Raw genomic sequence first — 22,642 nt, forward strand, 5'->3', positions numbered from 1 at the left:
GCTATATTACAGCTCTACTGTGGGTGTCCTCTTGCAACTTCCTGTTGGGAATGAGAATATCCCACAAGTAATGGATGATCCGTGGACTGGATACAGACCGTTTTAACTGCACATACCTTATTACAGGAAAACCTGCACGCTATTCCCCCTCTGAAGTTACCTCACTCCTCAGAATATGTGAGAACAGCAAAGGATCTTAGTTACTTCTGCTAAGGTCATAGAAAACGCAGGCAGATTCTTCTTCTAAATACTGCCTGAGATAAACAGTACACTCCGGTACCATTTAAAAATAACAAACTTTTGATTGAAGAAATAAACTAAGTATAAAACACCACAGTCCTCTTACGACCTCCATCTTAGTTGAGAGTTGCAAGAGAATGACTGGATATGGCAGTGAGGGGAGGAGCTATATAGCAGCTCTGCTGTGGGTGATCCTCTTGCAACTTCCTGTTGGGAAGGAGAATATCGCACAAGTAATGGATGATCCGTGGACTGGATACACTTAACAAGAGAAAGCTGATGCGCGCAAAAAGCAAGGGAATAGTGAAAAGGATCTGTCCAAGGGCAATATATACTAGCAAATATATAAATACCTATTAAATGTTCCCAAACATTGCTATATGAGTGTCTAATGTTAATAAAAATATACTTACCAATAGATACTTGTCCACTAGCAAACAAGCAGCATACAGCCAAACCAGTACTGAAACTGATCAGCAGAGGTTATGGAATAGGAGTATATTGTAGATCCATAAAGGGAGGCAAAAGACAAGTCCCTGTGACCAATTATAGAGGGTTTATGAAAAAAGAGGTGAAAAAAGAATCACAAACCATACCCCATACCCCATATACATCCCTCTGACAAGCACTGTACTCTGAGGGGAAACCAGGCCTCAATATTGACAGAAAACCCCTCTCTATGAAAAATCAAATGCACATTTTCACTCTTCAATCACCAACAGCGGAAGCAAACTAAAGACTGAGGTATATGTAATGTGGGAGGGTTTTTATAGAGCTCTTGGGGTTTGGGAATCTTTGCCTCCTCCTAGTGATAGAGAAGAGTAATTCCCAAGAGTAATAGATTGTGGACTCTCATCACCTGTATGGCTGCCTCAGAAGAAGCAAGAACATAAAAAAAGAAAAGACACAATTAAAAATAAACATATTAGCACTTTAAAAGGGGAAATGTCAAATAACATACATATAACTGTCCCAAGGCTATATAACAATATATATATATATATATATATATATATATATATATATATATATATATATATAGTGATAACCTAAATGGCTTATACAGTGCCAAGTAAATAAAAAGGCACTCTGCAACTGGAGGAAACTAGTAGGAAGCCAAGACCAGTACTGAAACATAACAGCAGAGGAACTGGAATAGGGGTATATCGATGAACCAACAGGCAGAGGACAAGTCCCTGCGATCCCCTTGGCAAGGCTTGTGACTAGATTAGATCCACAATAGTGAATATATATGTGACTTCCAATGCTCCAAATACATCCCTCTGACAAACACTGCATTCTGAAGGCTCAGGGTGATTTCTCTCCGCTACCTCAGATGTGGTGAAGATTGTAATAAGCTGCGGTCTTCTTACATTTTTTAATGTGGTTTCTGAAAAAGCTAGTGTAGAATATATATATATATATATATATACACACTGTATATACACACATATATACATACACATACTAGTTTACACGGGCTATTTTTTGCAGTACAGCGGTCCCCACCCCTTGCTCTCTCTCCCCTCTCTTTTGCGGTCTCTCTCCCTCTCTTTTGCTGTCTATCGCCCTCTTTTACTCTTTCTTCCCTTTCTTTTACTCTCTCTATCCCCCCTCTTTTGCGCTCTCTCTCCCCTCTCTTTTGCGCTCTCTTCCCTCTCCCTTTTGCGCTCTCTCCCCTCTCTTTTGCTCTCTCTCTCTCCCCTCTTTTTTGCTCTCTCTCTCCTCTTTTTGTCTCTCTCCCCCCTCTTTTGCCCTCTCTCCCTTTTCTTTTGCTGTCTATCTCCTCTATTTTGGTCTCTCTCTCACGGCCATGGCCGCCCCTGTCACGCCCGCCTCCGCCCTGTCACGCCTGTCTCCGCCCCCATCATGCCTACAGTTCTCGCGGCGGACAGGTCAGTTTGTTGAAGGCCAGGTGTGTTTGTCCTAGCGCAGTCTCTACTGCGCATGACAGCTTTTGACAAACACACTTGGCCTGCGACCCCCTTGGCAAGGCTTGTGACTAGACTAGATCCACAATAGTGAATATATATGTGACTTTCAATACTCAAAATACATCCCTCTGACAAACACTGTATTCTGAAGGCTCAGGGTGATTTCTCTCCGCTACCTCAGATGTGGTGAAGATTGTAATAAGCAGCGGTCTTCTTACATTTTTTTAATGTGGTTTCTGAAAAAGCTAGTGTGGAATATATATATATATATATATATATATATAGTCTGAATAGGAATAAGCACTCTCTGGATTTCAAATCAACAAATATTTATTCGGCAGTACTGCTGTCTCTCTCCCTCTCTTTTGCTGTCTCTCTATCCCCCTCTCTATCCCCCCTCTTATGCGCTCTCTCTCCCCTCTCTTTTGCTCTCTCTTCCCCCTCTCTTTTGCGCTCTCTACCCTCTCTTTTGCTCTCTCTCTCCCCTCTTTTGCTCTCTCTCTCCCCTCTTTTGGTCTCTCTCCCCCCTCTTTTGGTCTCTCTCCCCCCTCTTTTGGTCTCTCTCCCCCCTCTTTTGGTCTCTCTCCCCCCTCTTTTGGTCTCTCTCCCCCCTCTTTTGGTCTCTCTCCCCCCCTCTTTTTGTCTCTCTCCCCCCTCTCTTTTTGTCTCTCTCCCCCCTCTTTTTGTCTCTCTCCCCCCTCTTTTTGTCTCTCTCCCCCCTCTTTTGCTTTCTCTCCCGCCTCTTTTGCTCTCTCTCCCCCTCTTTTGCTCTCTCTCCCTTTTCTTTTGCTGTCTATCTCCTCTCTTTTGCTCTCTCTGTCATGGCCATGGCCGCCCCTGTCACGCCCGCCCCCGTCATGCCCGACCCCGCCCTGTCACGCCCGTCCCCATCATGCCTACAGTTCTCGCGGTGGACAGGTCAGTTTGTTGAAGGCCAGGTGTGTTTGTCCTAGCGCAGTCTCTACTGCGCATGACAGCTTTGGACAAACACACTTGGCCTTTTATATTATAGGATATATATATATACACATATATAGATACACGTAGATTCATTCACCTGATAAAAGGCTGAATTGTTGCTCACAAGGCAGAGAAATGTGTTGTGTTAGAGCAATTGTATGGTTTTATTCAATTTATATGACAATATTTATATTGGATATTATTAATAAACTACATTTTTTGGAGGATTGGCTGAGTCGGGAGTGAGTGAGCTGAACAACTCAGAGGGTCCAATGCACATAGAGACCATTTGTTTGGTTATTAGAATACGTGGGTACCCATCATTAAGTGGTTTTGGTGTGTGCACAGTTTTCCACAAGATACGCTATGTGGCACTCCCATTTCTGTTTTACGTTTTTTTTAATGCTGCATTTACATATGAACAACTTACGCTAGCACCTAAACCCCACAGAAAATAGAGTTTATTCTTACTTACCAGATGATGTTGGCCCTGGCAGAGGGGCAGCTTTTCTTCTCCGTTTGATGTCCCCCATGAACAAAGATCCTAAATGGACACTGGTTTGTCTGAAAGTAATTAACAAAAGAGAACTATTAAGAAAAGAGACAAATGTGTCAGGGAAATATATGTACATTATAATCTGAGCTTAAATCATGAGCTTCTCAATGAAGATAAGACTGCATAATAAAGCAACCAATCTTGTTTATATCGCAACATAATTATGTTTGTTGACAAGCGCTCAGCATATAAGCGCACCATCATAAATTGTTACTGGAATGAATAATATAAAAGGAATGCATTTTAATTTTCAAATCTGGCAATCTTCCTATCTCAATGTAAAAACCAAACACTGTGGTTTCTGACAGGTAAATAGTCAGGATTAATGATCAAAAAGAGGATCACAATACAGTTTCTAGGTTATCAATGGGTTACTAATGCTTTACTGTCAGATCAACATTTATTACAGGAACAGAAGCGGCTGTTTATTTTAACCCCTTAATGACCACAATGTACCCTGTATGTCACTGGTCGTTAAGGGTTTTTTCAGGACATAATAGCACAAGTCTAGCAAGAACACGCTATTAATGCACTCCCTCCAGCAGGCTTTGTGGAATAGAGCAGTTTCAACGCTGGTGGCAAGACCGCACTATAAAACAATCAAGTCCCAAAAAAAGGCCAGTGACATACAGGGTACGTCGCTGGTCCTTAAGGGGTTAAGGTAATATGCAAAAAGAAATTATTTTCTATGGTAAGCAATATAATATATATACAGTGTATATACAGTATATATATATATATATATATATATATATATATATATATATATATATATATACACACACTGCAAACTGGTTGTTTCAACTCTGTTATCACAGAATATAGGGGGAGAACATTTTTTTAAAAAGAGTACCATGGCTAAGATTAAGAAGATGAAATATGACACCCGGGAAAGTAAAATATGAAAGTGGAGCCACAAAAGTTAATATATATTGTGACTTTGACATAATTAGGAGAGGATGCATCCTGGGAAATGCAAGTCCAGGAATCCATTCTTAAAGGTATATGAAACCCACATTTTTTCTTTCATGATTCAGATGGAGTAAGCTATTTTAAGCAATTTTCTAATTTACTCCTATTATCAAATTTTCTTTGTTCTCTTGCTATGCTTTGTTGAATGAGTAGCAATGCACTACTGGTTGCTGACTGAACACATGGGTGAGCCAATGACAAGGAGTATATATATGCACTGCAGCAACCAATCAGCAGCTAGAACCTAGGATCTTTGCTGCTCCTGAGATTTCCTAGATAAACATTTCAGCAAAGGATAACAAGAAAAGGAAGCAAATTAAATAATTGAAGTAAATTTGAAAGTTGTTTAAAATTGTATTTTCTATCTGAATCAAGATTTTTTTTGGGGGGTTTCATGTCCCTTTAAGCAGAACTTAAAGGGATATGAAATCCACATTTTTTCTTTCATCCTTCAGATAGAGCATGCAATATTTAACAACTTTCTAATTTACTCCTGTTATCAATTTTTCTTCGTTCTATTGGTATCTTTAATTGGAAAAGCAGGGATGTAAGCTTAGGAGCCAAACCATTTTTTGTTCAGAACCTGGGTAGCGCTTGCTGATTGGTGGCTACATGAACCAAAAATGTGCCGGCTCCTACACTTACATTCATGCCTTTTCAAATAAAGATACCAAAAGAATGAAGAACAATTGATAATGGGAGTTAGAAAGTTGCTTAACATTGCATGCTCTATATGAATCATGAAAAAATAATAATTGGGTTTTATGTCCCTTTAAGGACTGCATATACATTTATGGCTATTAAAAAAAAACAACAACCACCAAATTCTATATTTCCTAACAAATGTCCAGTGGCACAGGGCAAGACTGAAGTAAGGTTGCAGAGTACCTCTGTTTATGGTTCTACCTACCAGAGAGCTCAATTGAGTTGTGGTCAACCAAAAAGCACACACTTTTCTATTTACTTTGTCTTAGGACCACAACATTTAGGCACACATTCATAGGTCTGTTTTCCACCCAAGTACCGCAAAAACTAGAGCAGAGGGTCTCATGTAGCCCTTGGTCATCACTGCTATAGGTGATTTGTATTATTTCCAGAGTATCTAATGCATCTGGGGACGCATTAAAGGGACAGTCTACACCAGAATTTTTATTGTTTTAAAAGATAGATAATCCCTTTATTACCCATTTCCCAGTTTTGCATAACCAACACAGTTATAATAATATACTTTTAACCTCTGTGATTACCTTATATCTAATCTTTTGACAGACTTGCAGGCTAGCCAATCAGTGCCTGCTCCCAGATTACTTCATGTGAATGAGCACAGTGTTATCTATATGAACTAAAAAAGGGATAAAATGCTGCCATCTAGTGGTTTTGCAACTGTATAACAGTCTTGTAAAACTGCTGCAATATGTGCACGCTCCTGAGCTTCCCTCTCTGCTTTTTAACAAAAGGATACAAAGAGAACAAAGAAAATTAGATAATAAGAGTAAAATGGAAAGATGTTTTGAAATGTGTGCTCTATCTTTAACACCAACATAGAGAAAACACTCAAATCTGAGAAAAAAACATAATTTATGTAAGAACTTACCTGATAAATTCATTTCTTTCATATTGGCAAGAGTCCATGAGCTAGTGACGTATGGGATATTCAATCCTACTAGGAGGTGCAAAGTTTCCAAAACCTCAATATGCCTTGTAAATACACCCCTCACCACACCCACAATTCAGTTTAACGAATAGCCAAGTAGTGGGGTGAAAAAATAAGGAGTAAAAAAGCATACAAAAAGAGGAACTGGAAATATAATTGTGCTTTTTATACAAAAATCATAACCACCATAAAAAGGGTGGGCCTCATGGACTCTTGCCAGTATGAAAGAAATGAATTTATCAGGTAAGTCCTTACATAAATTATGTTTTCTTTCATGTAATTGGCAAGAGTCCATGAGAGTATGGGATAGAAATACCCAAGATGTGGGAGACCACAGAAGAGTCACTAGAAAGAGAGGGATAAAATAAAAACAGATATTTCCGCTGAAAAAATAAAATCCACAAAAAAATAAAAATAAGTCTCATAAATTTCAAGAAAAAAACTTAAATCATAAGCAGAAGAATCAAACTGAGACAGCTGCCTGTCTACCAAAGACTGCTTCAGAAGAAGCAGATACATCAAAATGGTAAAATTTAGTAAATGTATGCAAAGAAGACCAAGTTGCTGCTTTGCAAATCTGATCAACCGAAGCTTCATTCTTAAAAGCCCAAGAAGTGGCGACTGATCTAGTAGAATGTCTAGACTAGAAGTCTTCCTGAAATCTTAAGTAGCTTCGACATAATATTTCAAAGCTCTTATAACATCCAAAGAATGTAAAGATCTTTCAAGAGTATTTTTAGGATTAGGACACAAGGAAGGAATAACAATTTCCCTACTAATGTTGTTAGAATTCACAACCTTAGGAAGAAATTTAAACAAAGTCTGCAAAACAGCCTTATCCTGATGGAAAATCAGAAAAGGAGACTCACAAGAGAAAGCAGACAATTCGGAAACTCTTCAAGCTGAAGAGATAGCCAAAAGAAACAAGTAAAGTAGTTTAATATCCAAAGAATGCATAGGCTCAAAAGGAGGAGTCTGCAAAGCCTTCAAAACCAAATTAAGACTCCAAGGAGGAGAGATTAATTTAACAACAGGCTTGATACGAACCAAAGCCTGAACAAAACAGTGAATATCAGGAAGTTTAGCAAACTTTCTATTAAATAAAACAGAAAGAGCAGAGATTTGTCCCTTCAAGGTACTTGCAGACAAATCTTTATCCAAACCATCCTGAAGAAACTGTAAAATTCTCGGAATCCTAAAAGAATGCCAAGAGAATTTATGAGGAAAACACCATGAAATATAGGTTTTCCAAACCCGATAATAAATCTTCCTTGAAACAGACTTATGAGCCTGTAGCATAGTATTAATCACTGAGTCAGAGAAACCTCTATGACTAAGTACTAAGCGTTCAATTTCCATACCTTTACCTTTGCGATTTGAGATCCTGATGGAAAAACAGCCCTTGAGACAGAAGGTCTGGCCTTAAAGGAAGTGGCCAATGTTGGCAACTGGACATCCGGACAAGATTGCATACCAAAACCTGTGAGACCATGCTGGTGCTATCAGAAACACATGTGATTGTTCCAATATGATCTTGGAGATCACCCTTCGAAGAACTAGAGGCGGAAAAATGTAAGCAGGTTGGTAAAACCAAGGAATTGCTAACGCATCCACCATCTCCCCCTGAGGATCCTTGGACCTGGAAAGGTACCTGGGAAGCTTTTTGTTTAGATGGGAAGCCATCAGATCTAATTCGGGGAGACCCCACATCTGTACAATCTGACAAAATACATCTGGATGAAGAGACCACTCCCGTGGATGTAAAGAGGAAGGGATTATACTCGAATTCTGAGACAGCATTCATCCAGACCACTATCCCTGATTACAGAAAGAAGGGCACTGAGAACCTTCGAGAAAATTCTTGGTGCTGTTGCTAGGCCAAATGGAAGAGCAAAACAAATTGGTAATGCTTGTCTAGAAAAGAGAATCTCAGAAAACGATAGTGGTCTGGATGAATCGGCATTCCGAGACAGCAGTTGGATTCCGCCCAAGAAAGTATCAGAGATACTTATTTTATCGCTAAAGGACTGTGAGTCCCCCCTTGACTGAGATAATCCGCTTACCAATTGTCTACACCTGGGATAAGTATCGCAGAAATTAGACAGCAGTTGGATTCCGCCCAAGAAAGTATCTGAGATACTTCTTTTAATGCTAAAGGACTGCGAGTCCCTCCTTGATGATTGACATATGCCACAGTTGTGATACTGTCTGTTTGAAAACGAATGTAAAGTTCTCTCTTCAATAGAGGCCAAGCCTGAAGAGCCCTGAAAATAGCACAGAGTTCTAAAATATTGATTAGTAACCTCACCTCTTGAGGTTTCCAAACCCTTTGTGCTGTCAGAGACCCCCAGACAGCTCCCCAACCTGTAAGACTTGCATCTGTTGTGAGCACAGTCCAGGAAGGACAAACAAAGGAGGCCCCTTGAACAATAAGGTGATGGTTTAACCACCAAGTCAGAGAGAGTTGAGCATTTTGGGATTTAAGTATATCAACTGTGATATCCGAGTATAATCCCTGCACCACGGGTGTAACATGCAAAGCTGTAGAGGTCTCATATGAAAACGAGCAAAGGGGATTGCGTCCGATGCTGCAATCATGAGACCTAAAACTTCCATGCACATAGCCACTGAAGGGAATGATAGAGACTGAAGGTTTAGACAAGCTAAGACCAATTTCATTTGTTTTTTGTCTGTTATAAAAAGAGTCATGGACATTGAATCTATCTGGAAACCTAGGAAGGTGACCTTTGTCTGAGGAATCAAGAAACTCTTTGATAAATTGATCCTCCAACCACATCTTTGAAGAAACAACATTAGCAGTTTCGTGTGAGATTCTGCTATATGAAAAGATTGAGCTAGTACCAAGATATCGTCCAAATAAGGAAACACAGCAATACCCTGCTCTCTGATTACAGATAGAAGGGCACAGAGAACCTTCGAGAAAATTCTTGGTGCTGTTGCTAGGCCAAATGGAAGAGCCAAACAAATTGGTAATGCTTGTCTAGAAAAGAGAATCTCAGAAAACGATAGTGGTCTGGATGAATCGAAATGTGAAGATAAGCGTCCTGTAAGTCTATTGTGGACATGAAATTACCTTGCTGAACATAAGGTAGAATAGTCCTTATAGTCACCATCTTGAAAGTTGGGACTCTTGGAAAACGATTTCAAATTTTCAGGTCCAAAATCTTCCTTTTTGGGACAATGAATAGATTTGAATAGAAACCCAATCCATGTTCCTGCTGAGGAACTGGTACAATCACCCCTGAAAGCTCTAGGTCTGAAACACACTTCAGAAAAGCCTGAGCCTTCACAGGGTTTTTTGGAACATGAATAAGAAAGAATCTTCCCGTGGGAGGTCTTATTTTGAAACCTATTCGATACCCTTAAGAAACAATATTCTGAATCCACTGATTTTGGACAGAATCTGTCCAAATGTCTTGAAATAACTTTAGTCTGCCGCACCTTCATGCTGTCTTAGGGGCTGGATTTGGTTTCTTATAAGGCTTGGATTTATTCCAATTCGGAGATGGTCTCCAATTAGAGCCAGAGACCTTAGGGGAAGGAGAGGCTTTCTGTTCTCTATTCTGACGAAAGGAACTAAAACGATTGGGTGCTTTAAATTTACCCTTAGATTTCTTGTCTTGGGGCAGAAAAACTCCCTTACATACAGTGATAGTGGAGATAATAGAATCCAATTGAGAACTAAACAAATTATTACCCAAAAAAGAGATAATAATATAGATTTAGACACCATGTCAGCATTTCAAGATTTAAGCCATAACGCTCTTCTAGTTAGAATAGCTAAAGACATAGATTTGACAATCTTAAGGACATCAAATATATCATCACAAATTAAATGATTTGCATGTTGAAGTAAAAGAACAATGCAAGATAGTTCAGGATCTGATAACTGCTGCTCTTAACTGTCCAACCAAAAAGTTGAAGCAGCAGCAACATCAGCCATAGAAATAGCTGGTCTAAGAATATAGTCTGTATGTAAATATGCTCTTCTAAGGTAAGATTCAAGTTTCCTATCTAAAGGATCCTTAAAAGAAGTACTATTATCCATAGGAATAGTAGTACGTTTGGCAAGAGTGGAAATTGCCTATCAACCTTAGGGACCATTTCCCAAAACTCACAGGTAAAGGATACAACTTCTTAAACCTAGAAGAAGGGTTAAAGAACCAGTCAACACAGTAGATTTGCATAATCAACAAATGCAAGATAACAAGACAATGCAATAGCACTATTCTGACAATTTTAAAAGTTATGTATTTTTCCATTCCCCCTGTACGATGTGACAGCCATCAGCCAAACACAAATGCATACACGTACCATGTGAAAGCCATCAGCCATTCACAAATGCATACACACTTATTCTTGCACATGCTCAGTAGGAGCTGGTGACTCAAAAAGTTTAAATATAAAAAGACTGTGCACATTTTGTTAATGGAAGTAAATTGGAAAGTTGTTTAAAATGGCATGCTCTATCTGAATAATAAAAGTTTAATTTTGATTGAGTGTCCCTTTAAGAGAGGTATCAGGTTTAGACCATTCTTTAACAATCATATTGGAGATAGCATCTGGAATAGGAAAAACTTCAGGAGTAATCTCAGAAGTCTTAAATACAGAATTTAAACGATTATTAGCATTTCTATCAGGAGGACTAGGCTCTTTAATACCCCAAAGTAAACTACTTCCTTTAATAGAGAACAAATGTTCAATTTTATTTTTATTTTTTTTGTAAATTTCCGTCTCTGATGCAGGATCCTCCGAGTCAGAGGAACCCTCATCAGTAGAGGATATTTCAGTATGCTGTCGGTCAGTACAAAATTAAATCTATGACAAGTTTGGAAAGACCTTTTATGTTAGGCTGAGAGGGAATACCAGTAGATGTATTTGTACTCATAGAAACATTATCAGCATGTAATAATTTGTCATAACAAATGACACATAATTGAGATGAAGAAATAAGATCAGCTTGTTTACAACAAACACACATAGCTTTGCTAGAATTGTATTCAGGCAGCTTAGTTCCTACAGTAACATCAGTGGCAGGATAATTTTGAGATATCTTGCAAAATGTAACAAAAAAGAAAAAATAACATTTAAACTAAATATCCAGTTTCCTCAATATAGCAGTTTCAGGAATGGGAAAAAATACTTATGATAACATTCTTATACAAAAAGTAAAATCAAAAGCAAGCATCATAGCTCTCTATAATAAAATGAGAGCAGCGAGCATTAGAGGGAGAGGTTTAATATAACAAATTTTGGCGCCAAGAACGACGCACTGAAAAGACGCAACTCACGTCATAACAGGCACGACTTAGCGTAAAAAATGACGCAACTCGTGTCACAACAGGCGCGACCTCATGCCAAAAACAGAATTTATGTTTACCTGATAAATTACTTTCTCCAACGGTGTGTCCGGTCCACGGCGTCATCCTTACTTGTGGGATATTCTCTTCCCCAACAGGAAATGGCAAAGAGCCCAGCAAAGCTGGTCACATGATCCCTCCTAGGCTCCGCCTACCCCAGTCATTCGACCGACGTTAAGGAGGAATATTTGCATAGGAGAAACCATATGTTACCGTGGTGACTGTAGTTAAAGAAAATAAATTATCAGACCTGATTAAAAAAACCAGGGCGGGCCGTGGACCGGACACACCGTTGGAGAAAGTAATTTATCAGGTAAACATAAATTCTGTTTTCTCCAACATAGGTGTGTCCGGTCCACGGCGTCATCCTTACTTGTGGGAACCAATACCAAAGCTTTAGGACACGGATGAAGGGAGGGAGCAAATCAGGTCACCTAAATGGAAGGCACCACGGCTTGCAAAACCTTTCTCCCAAAAATAGCCTCAGAAGAAGCAAAAGTATCAAATTTGTAAAATTTAGAAAATGTGTGCAGTGAAGACCAAGTCGCTGCCTTACATATCTGATCAACAGAAGCCTCGTTCTTGAAGGCCCATGTGGAAGCCACAGCCCTAGTGGAGTGAGCTGTGATTCTTTCAGGAGGCTGCCGTCCGGCAGTCTCATAAGCCAATCGGATAATGCTTTTAATCCAGAAGGAGAGAGAGGTAGAAGTTGCTTTTTGACCTCTCCGTTTACCAGAATAAACAACAAACAAAGACAAAGTTTGTCTGAAATCCTTAGTAGCTGCTAAGTAAAATTTGAGAGCACGAACTACATCCAAGTTGTGCAACAAACGTTCCTTCTTTGAAACTGGATTAGGACACAAAGAAGGCACAACTATCTCCTGGTTAATGTTTTTGTTAGAAACAACTTTTGGAAGAAAACCAGGTTTAGTACGCAAAACCACCTTATCTGCATGGAACACCAGATAAGGAGAAGAACACTGCAGAGCAGATAATTCTGAACCTCTTCTAGCAGAAGAAATTGCAACCAAAAACAAAACTTTCCAAGATAATAACTTAATATCAACGGAATGTAAGGGTTCAAACGGAACCCCCTGAAGAACTGAAAGAACTAGGTTGAGACTCCAAGGAGGAGTCAAAATTTTGTAAACAGGCTTGATTCTAACCAGAGCCTGAACAAAGGCTAGAACATCTGGCACAGCTGCCAGCTTTTTGTGAAGTAACACAGACAAGGCAGAAATCTGTCCCATCAAGGAACTTGCAGATAATCCTTTTTCCAATCCTTCTCGAAGGAAGGATAGACTCTTAGGAATCTTAACCTTGTCCCAAGGGAATCCTGCAGATTCACACCAACAGATATACCAAATTATGTGGTAATTTTTCTGGTTACAGGCTTTCAGGCCTGAACAAGAGTATAAATAACAGAATCTGAGAACCCTCGCTTTGATAAGATCAAGCGTTCAATCTCCAAGCAGTCAGCTGGAGTGGGTCGAACGGACCTAGAACAAGAAGGCCTCTCAAAGGTAGCTTCCATGGCGGAGCCGATGACATATTCACCAGATCTGCATACCAAGTCCTGCGTGGCCACGCAGGAGCTATCAAAATCACCGACGCCCTCTCCTGATTGATCCTGGCTACCAGCCTGGGGATGAGAGGAAACGGCGGGAACACATAAGCTAGTTTGAAGGTCCAAGGTGCTACTAGTGCATCCACTAGAGCCGCCTTGGGATCCCTGGATCTGTACCCGTAGTAAGGAACTCTGAAGTTCTGACGAGAGGCCATCAGATCCATGTCTGGAATGCCCCACGGTTGAGTGACTTGGGCAAAGATTTCCGGATGGAGTTCCCACTCCCCCGGATGCAATGTCTGACGACTCAGAAAATCCGCTTCCCAATTTTCCACTCCTGGGATGTGGATAGCAGACAGGTGGCAGGAGTGAGACTCCGCCCATAGAATGATTTTGGTCACTTCTTCCATCGCTAGGGAACTCCTTGTTCCCCCCTGATGGTTGATGTATGAACTTGGCCCTCGCTAGCTGAGGCCAAGCTTTGAGAGCATTGAATATCGCTCTCAGTTCCAGAATATTTATCGGTAGAAGAGATTCTACCCGAGACCAAAGACCCTGAGCTTTCAGGGATCCCCAGACCGCGCCCTAGCCCATCAGACTGGCGTCGGTCGTGACAATGACCCACTCTGGTCTGCGGAAGGTCATCCCTTGTGACAGGTTGTCCAGGGACAGCCACCAACGGAATGAGTCTCTGGTCCTCTGATTTGCTTGTATCTTCGGAGACAAGTCTGAATAGTCCCCATTCCACTGACTGAGCATGAACAGTTGTAATGGTCTTAGATGAATGCGCACAAAAGGAACTATGTCCATTGCCGCTACCATCAAACCTATCACTTCCATGCACTGCGCTATGGAAGGAAGAGGAACGGAATGAAGTATCCGACAAGAGTCTAGAAGTTTTGTTTTTCTGGCTTCTGTCAGAAAAATCCTCATTTCTAAGGAGTCTATTATAGTTCCCAAGAAGGGAACCCTCGTTGACGGAGATAGAGAACTCTTTTCCACGTTCACTTTCCATCCGTGAGATCTGAGAAAGGCCAGGACAATGTCCGTGTGAGCCTTTACTTGAGGAAGGGACGACGCTCGAATCAGAATGTCGTCCAAGTAAGGTACTACAGCAATGCCCCTTGGTCTTAGCACCGCCAGAAGGGACCCTAGTACCTATGAGAAAATCCTAGGAGCAGTGGCTAATCCGAAAGAAAATGCCACGAACTGGAAATGCCTGTCCAGGAATGCAAACCTTAGGAACCGATGATGTTCCTTGTGGATAGGAATATGTAGATACGCATCCTTTGCCCAAGATTTTAACCAAAGCGCTCTGCGCCACAATAGCAAACCCAGAATTTTTTCGCCGCTAACCTAGCCAATTGCAAGGTGGCGTCTAGGGTGAAAGAATTAGCCAATTTAAGAGCACGAATTCTGTCCATAATCTCCTCATAAGAAGAAGAATTACTAATAATCGCCTTTCCTAGCTCATCAAACTAGAAACACGCGGCTGCAGTGACAGGGACAATGCATGCAATTGGTTGTAGAAGGGAACCTTGCTGAACAAACATCTTTAGCAGACCTTCTAATTTTTTATCCATAGGATCTTGGAAAGCACAACTATCTTCTATGGGTATAGTGGCGCGCTTGTGTAGAGTAGAAACCGCCCCCTCGACCTTGGGGACTGTCTGCCATCAGTCCTTTCTGGGGTCGACTATAGGAAAACAATTTTATAAATATGGGGGGAGGTACTAAAGGTATACCGGGCCTGTCCCATTCTTTACTAACAATGTACGCCACCCGCTTGGATATAGGAAAAGCTTCGGGGGGCCCCGGGGCCTCTAAGAACTTTTCCATTTTACATAGTGGTTCTGGAATGACCAGATAATCACAATCATCCAAATTGGATAACACCTCCTTAAGCAGAGCGCGGAGATGTTCCAACTTAAATTTAAAAGTAATCACATCAGGTTCAGCTTGTTGAGAAATGTTTCCTGAATCTGAAATTTCTCCCTCAGACAAACCTCCCTGGCCCCCTCAGACTGGTGTAGGGGCCCTTCAGAAACCATATCATCAGCGTTCTCATGCTCTACAGAATTTTCTAAAACAGAGCAGTCGCGCTTTCGCTGATAAGTGGGCATATTGGCTAAAATGTTTTTGATAGAATTATCCATTACAGCCGTTAAATGTTGCATAGTAAGGAGTATTGGCGCACTAGATGTACTAGGGGCCTCCTGTATGGGCAAGACTGGTGTAGACGAAGGAGGGGATGATGCAGTACCATGCTTACTCCCCTCACTTGAGGAATCATCTTGGGCATCATTTTTACTAAATTTTTTATAACATAAAATACATATAGTTAAATGAAAAGGTTCCTTGGTTTCCCCACAGTCAGAACACAATCTATCTGGTAGTTCAGACATGTTAAACAGGCATAAACTTGATAACAAAGCACAAAAAACGTTTTAAAATAAAACCGTTACTGTCACTTTAAATTTTAAACTAAACACACTTTATTATTGCAATTGCGAAAAAGTATGAAGGAATTGTTCAAAATTCACCAAAATTTCACCACAGTGTCTTAAAGCCTTAAAAGTATTGCACACCAAATTTGGAAGCTTTAACCCTTAAAATAACGGAACCGGAGCCGTTTTTATATTTAACCCCTTTACAGTCCCTGGAATCTGCTTTGCTGAGACCCAACCAAGCCCAAAGGGGAATACGATACCAAATGATGCCTTCAGAAAAACCTTTCTATGTATCAGAGCTCCACACACATGCAGCTGCATGCCATGCTGTCCTCAAAAACAAGTGCGCCATACCGGCGCGAAAATGAGGCTCTGACTATGATTAGGGAAAGCCCCTAAAGAATAAGGTGTCTAAAACAGTGCCTGCCGATATAATCATATCAAAATACCCAGAATAAATGATTCCTCAAGGCTAAATATGTGTTAATAATGAATCGATTTAGCCCAGAAAAAGTCTACAGTCTTAATAAGCCCTTGTGAAGCCCTTATTTACTATCTTAATAAACATGGCTTACCGGATCCCATAGGGAAAATGACAGCTTCCAGCATTACATCGTCTTGTTAGAATGTGTCATACCTCAAGCAGTAAGAGACTGCACACTGTTCCCCCAACTGAAGTTAATTGCTCTCAACAGTCCTGTGTGGAACAGCCATGGATTTTAGTTACGGTGCTAAAATCATTTTCCTCATACAAACAGAAATCTTCATCTCTTTTCTGTTTCTGAGTAAATAGTACATACCAGCACTATTTTAAAATAACAAACTCTTGATTGAATAATAAAAACTACAGTTAAACACTAAAAAACTCTAAGCCATCTCCGTGGAGATGTTGCCTGTACAACGGCAAAGAGAATGACTGGGGTAGGCGGAGCCTAGGAGGGATCATGTGACCAGCTTTGCTGGGCTCTTTGCCATTTCCTGTTGGGGAAGAGAATATCCCACAAGTAAGGATGACGCCGTGGACCGGACACACCTATGTTGGAGAAAATGAGGCAATGCAATGACGCAACTCACGTCACAGCAGGTGCAATATTGCGCCTTAAAATATTCGCACCAAAAATGTCACAATAAAATTATGCAATTTGCTTCATTGCAAGCCTAATTTGCCCTCGAACATTTTAAAAACAGACTCCATGTTAGCAGCTAACCGGAACCCCAAATAAGAAAAAAATACCTAAATTCTCCCATACATAACATAATTTCCATTCTGAAACTGTGTGACTGCAAAGGCAAATATTAACAGACCTGACTCATGGCTAATATATGCAATATACATTAAGAACTTTATAATATAAAGTGCCCTCCATAGCTGAAAAATGATATATACTTACTAGAAGACACCCATCCACATATAGCAGACAGCCAAACTAGTACTGAAACATATCAGCAGAGGTAATGGTAGAGGAGTATAAGGTTGATCTGTAAAGGGAGGCAGCAGATGAATCCCCGTGACTGAATTTACAGCCCTAAAATAGATTTCCCATAGGCGAAAATATGGTATCATCAGGCAATACTCCCTTCACATCCCTCAGACAAACACTGTACTTAGAGAGGAACTAGGCTTCAATATGCTTAGGAGCGCCTTTCACGGAAGAAATCAAGCACATCATGCTTCACCACCTCCTAAGGAGGCAAAGTTTGTAAAACTGAGGTATGAGGTATATTTATAGGCATTTGAGGTTTGGGAAACTTTGCCCCCTCCTGGTAGCAATGTATATACCATACGTCACTAGCTCATGGACTGTTGCCACCTATATGAAAGAAATAAAAGATTTCCACACCCATTAATCCAACAATTAACCTTAGCAAATACTGAATTGTAAGAAAATAAAATTGATCTTTAGAATTGAAATTTCACAAACCGGTAACCGGTAATCACATCATATCTACAAATCAGGTCCTACATAGCCAGTTTGTAGCTATCTACATCATGTTTAGCTGCTTGAAACAATGGATCACAGGAAGTAAGGCCTCAGTACAAAATACAGTAACCAGTGTGCACCACACATGTATACACATGTTTATTGTGAAGCCAAAAGGATCCCTCAGTTCTAGCACATTATCTAAATACAATCTAGCTTTAAATTAAAGGGACATTAAACCCAAGAGATAACAATGCACATGGGTGAGGAAATCACATGGGGCATCTATGTGCAGCCACCAATCAGCAGCTACTGAGCCTATCTATATATGCTTTTCAACAAAGCATATCAAGAGAAAGAGGCAAATTAGATAAAATAAGTACATTAGAAAGTTGTTTAACATTGCATACTATTTCTAAATCATGAAGTTGGGTTCCATGTCCCTTTAATGCTTTGAGATTTACTTAAAGACTTCTCCATCCCAATAAATTTTCTATAAAAACATCCGTTTAAATCTAATGTAAGAAACAGCTAAAATTATTCCAGACCACACATAAAACAAACATATTTACCTCTGTGGTAATGGCAGGTCAACTGGATTGTGGAATAACGTCAACTGGTAAGAAGCAGCCCCATGTACAAGTATTAGCAAAACTGCACAGCTGGCAGTCTTAAGTGAAAATAAAAAAAAAATGAATAATTTCTAGATATGCTACCATTAACCTCAGGATAACAATATAATTCTGTAAACACGGTGTTGAATGACACCATACAAGTAGTTGTGAAATCTTCTCATAAATGATAATTTCCAGAAAATACACCTGCAATGAACTAGAACACATTTAGCCAGACTACTCTACCAAAGAAAACTCTAAAGACACTAAATTGGCAACAAAGCCCATCAGGCAGCCCCTGTCACGCCGCGCCGCTCTAGCCATTGCTAGGGGTGGGGCGTCTCCTTCTCTGCTCATTGTCAGGGGCAGTGTCGGCTCTGAATCTGCGCCTATTTAAACCAGGGAGGAACGATCTGTCACTGCACAAGTATAGGTGTTGCTTTGTGTGCTCCTGGGTGTGACAGATCGTTCTTTCCTGTGCCTCATATCGTTGCTGAATTTGCCTGTCTGACTATTCTACCTGCCTTAACCCTTAAACTGCTGGATTGTTTGTTGTTGCTAAACTTGCCTGTCTTACTACTCTACCTGCCTTAACCCTTACTCTGCTGGATTGCTTTCCTGTTGCCAAACCCTGCCTGCCTGACTATTCAAGTGGTTTATCCTTGCACTGCTTTACTGTTGCCAAACCCTGCCTGCCTGACTATTCTAGTGATTCCTCCTTGGACTGCTCAACTGTTACCGCTGGGGACTGCCCTGCCTGTGGTGAGTGCCACCCTCCTCATCTCATTAACTTTCTCTGCTCTGGGATATTCCCTATCATTCCGGCTCGATGCCGGGATAACAGTAACTTTGCGTTAGATGAAAAGATCCCACTAAGGGTGGCTCCTGCGCAATAGCACTGCTTAAAAGGATACTAAACTCAATTTTTTTTCTTTCATTATTCAAATAGAGCATGCAATTTAAAGCAACTTTCTATTTTACTTCTATTATCAAATTTTCTTTGCTCACTTGGAATCTTTATTTTAAAACCAGGAATGTAAGCTTAGACGCCTGCCCATTTTAGGTTCAGCACCACGGATAGTGCTTGTTTATTGGTGGCTACATTTAGCCACCAATCAACAAGCACTACCCAGGTGCTGAAAAAAAATTGCATCTGAATCACGAAAGAAAAAGTAAATTTATGCTTACCTGATAAATTAATTTCTTCTATGGTACGACGAGTCCACGGATTCATCCATTACTTGTGGGATATTATCCTTCCCTACAGGAAGTGGCAAAGAGCACCACAGCAGAGCTGTCTATATAGCTCCTCCCTTAGCTCCACCCCCCAGTCATTCGACCGAAGGTACAGGAAGAAAAAGGAGAAACTACAAGGTGCAGAGGTGACTGAAGTTTAAAATAAAAAAATATAATCTGTCTTAAAATGACAGGGCGGGCTGTGGACTCGTCGTACCATAGAAGAAATTAATTTATCAGGTAAGCATAAATTTACTTTTCTTCTATAAGGAACGATGAGTCCACGGATTCATCCTTTACTTGTGGGATACAATACCAAAGCTACAGGACACGGATGAACGGGAGGGACAAGACAGATGGTTAAACAGAAGGCATCACTGCTTGAAGAACTTTTCTCCCAAAAATAGCCTCAGAAGAAGCAAAAGTATCAAATTTGGAAAATTTGGAAAAGGTATGAAGCGAAGACCAAGTCGCAGCCTTACAAATCTGTTCAACAGAAGCATCATTTTTAAAAGCCCATGTGGAAGCCACCGCTCTAGTAGAGTGAGCAGTAATCCTCTCAGGAGCCTGCTGTCCAGCAGTCTTGTATGCCAAACGGATGATGCTTTTCAGCCAAAAAGAAAGAGGTAGCCGTAGCTTTTTGACCTCTACGTTTTCCAGAATAGACAACAAACAAAGAAGATGTTTGATGGAAATCTTTGGTTGCTTGCAAGTAAAACTTCAAAACACAAATCACGTCCAAATTGTGCAACAGACGCTCCTTCTTAGAGGAAGGATTAGGACACAGAGAAGGAACAACAATTTCCTGATTGATATTCCTATTAGTAACAACCTTAGGAAGGAATCCACGTTTGGTACGCAAAACCACCTTATCAGCATGGAAAACAAGATAAGGCGAGTCACATTGCAATGCAGATAGTTCAGAAACTCTTCGAGCCGAAGAGATAGCAACTAAAAACAGAACTTTCCAAGATATAAGCTTAATATCTATGGAATGCATAGGTTCAAACAGAACCCCTTGAAGAACTTTAAGTACTAAATTCAAACTACATGGCGGAGCAACAGGTTTAAACACAGGCTTGATTCTAACTAAAGCCTGACAGAACAACTGAACGTCTGGAACATCTGCCAGACACTTGTGCAATAGAATTGATAAAGCAGATATCTGTCCCTTTAAGGAACTAGCTGATAGCCCCTTCTCCAATCCTTCTTGGAGAAAGGACAAAATCCTAGGAATCCTGATCTTACTCCATGAGTAACCTTTGGATTCGCAGCAATAAAGATATTTACGCCATATCTTATGATAAATTTTCCTGGTGACAGGCTTTCGAGCCTGAATCAAGGTATCTATGACCGACTCAGAGGAACCCCGCTTGGATAAGATCAAGCGTTCAATCTCCAAGCAGTCAGCCGCAGAGAAACTAGATTTGGATGCTGGAACGGACCTTGAATCAGAAGGTCCTGTCTCAGTGGCAGAGTCCATGGTGGAAGAGATGACATGTCCACCAGGTCTGCATACCAAGTCCTGCATAGCCACGCAGGTGCCATCAAAATCACTGAAGCTCTCTCCTGTTTGATTCTGGCAATTAACCGAGGAAGGAGAGGAAATGGTGGAAATACATAAGCCAGGTTGAACGACCAGGGTACTGCTAGAGCATCTATCAGTACTGCCTGAGGATCCCTTGACCTGGACCCGTAACGAGGAAGTTTGGCGTTCTGACGAGACGCCATCAGATCTAATTCTGGTGTGCCCCATTGCTGAATCAATTGTGCAAACACCTCCGGATGGAGTTCCCACTCCCCCGGATGAAAAGTCTGACGACTTAGAAAATCCGCTTCCCAGTTCTCCACTCCTGGGATATAGATTGCTGATAGATGGCAAGAGCGAGTCTCTGCCCATCTAATTATTTTGGTAACCTCTATAATCGCTAGCGAACTATTTGTTCCCCCCTGATGATTGATATATGCTACAGTCATTATATTGTCCTACTGGAGTCTTATGAATCTGGCCGAAGCCAGCTGAGGCCACGCCTGAAGCGCGTTGAATATCGCTCTCAGTTCTAGAATATTTATCGGGAGGAGAGCCTCCTCCTGAGTCCACAAACCCTGTGCTTTCAGGGAAATCCAGACTGCACCCCAGCCCAATAGACTGGCGTCCGTCGTCACTATGACCCACGCTGGCCTGAGGAAACACATTCCCTTGGACAGAAGATCCTGTGACAACCACCAAAGAAGAGAGTCTCTGGTCTCTTGATCCAGATTTATCTGAGGAGATAAATCTGCATAATCCCCATTACACTGTTTGAGCATGCATAGTTGCAGTGGTCTGAGATGCAAGCGAGCAAACGGAACTATGTCCATTGCCGCTACCATTAAGCCGATTACCTCCATACACTGAGCCACTGACGGCAGAGGAATGGAATGAAGAGGAATGGAATGGATAAAAATTTTGATTTCCTGACCTCCGTCAGAAATTTTTTGTTTTTTACTCTCTTTTTACGTTCACCTTCCACCCGTGGATCTTAGGAAAGCCAACACGATGTCCGTGTGAGACTTGGCTAGTTGGTAAGTCGACGCCTGAATTAAGATATCGTCCAGATAAGGCGCCACAGCTATGCCTCGCGGCCTTAGAACCGCCAGAAGGGACCCTAGCACCTTTGTGAAAATTCTGGGAGCTGTGGCCAACCCGAAGGGAAGAGCCACAAACTTGTAATGTTTGTCCAGAAAGGCGAAACTGAGGAACTTGTGATGATCTTTGTGGATAGGTATGTGTAGATACGCATCCTTTAAGTCCATGGTGGTCATATATTGACCCTCCTGGATCATCGGCAAAATAGTGCAAATGGTCTCCATCTTGAAGGATGGGACTCTGAGGAATTTGTTTAGGATCTTGAGATCCAAAATTGGTCTGAAGGTTCCCTCTTTTTTGGGAACCACAAATAGATTGGAGTAGAACCCCTGCCCCTGTTCTGTTTTCGGAACTGGGCAGATCACTCCCATGGTATATAGGTCTTCTACACAGCGTAAGAACGCCTCTCTTTTTGTCTGGTTTACAGACAATTGAGAAAGATGGAATCTCCCCCTTGGAGGAGAATCTTTGAAATCTAGAAGATACCCCTGGGTTATGATTTCTAAAGCCCAGGAGTCCTGAACGTC

At 41.0% G+C, this 22,642-nt stretch overlaps 1 protein-coding gene across 1 annotated transcript in view; it reads right to left on the reverse strand.

The window, feature by feature from the left end:
- Window positions 1–22,642, reverse strand: part of GPATCH2 (G-patch domain containing 2) — a 572,071-nt gene that overhangs the window by 128,954 nt on the left and 420,475 nt on the right. Inside the window, exon 9 of the mRNA XM_053712502.1 lies at window positions 3,610–3,698. Within this exon, the coding sequence (XP_053568477.1) occupies window positions 3,610–3,698 (89 nt within the window). The remainder of the gene's footprint in view (window positions 1–3,609; window positions 3,699–22,642) is intronic.

Source organism: Bombina bombina, chromosome 4 (genome assembly GCF_027579735.1).
Source record: "Bombina bombina isolate aBomBom1 chromosome 4, aBomBom1.pri, whole genome shotgun sequence".
In the NCBI taxonomy this organism is placed as follows: Eukaryota; Metazoa; Chordata; class Amphibia; order Anura; family Bombinatoridae; genus Bombina; species Bombina bombina.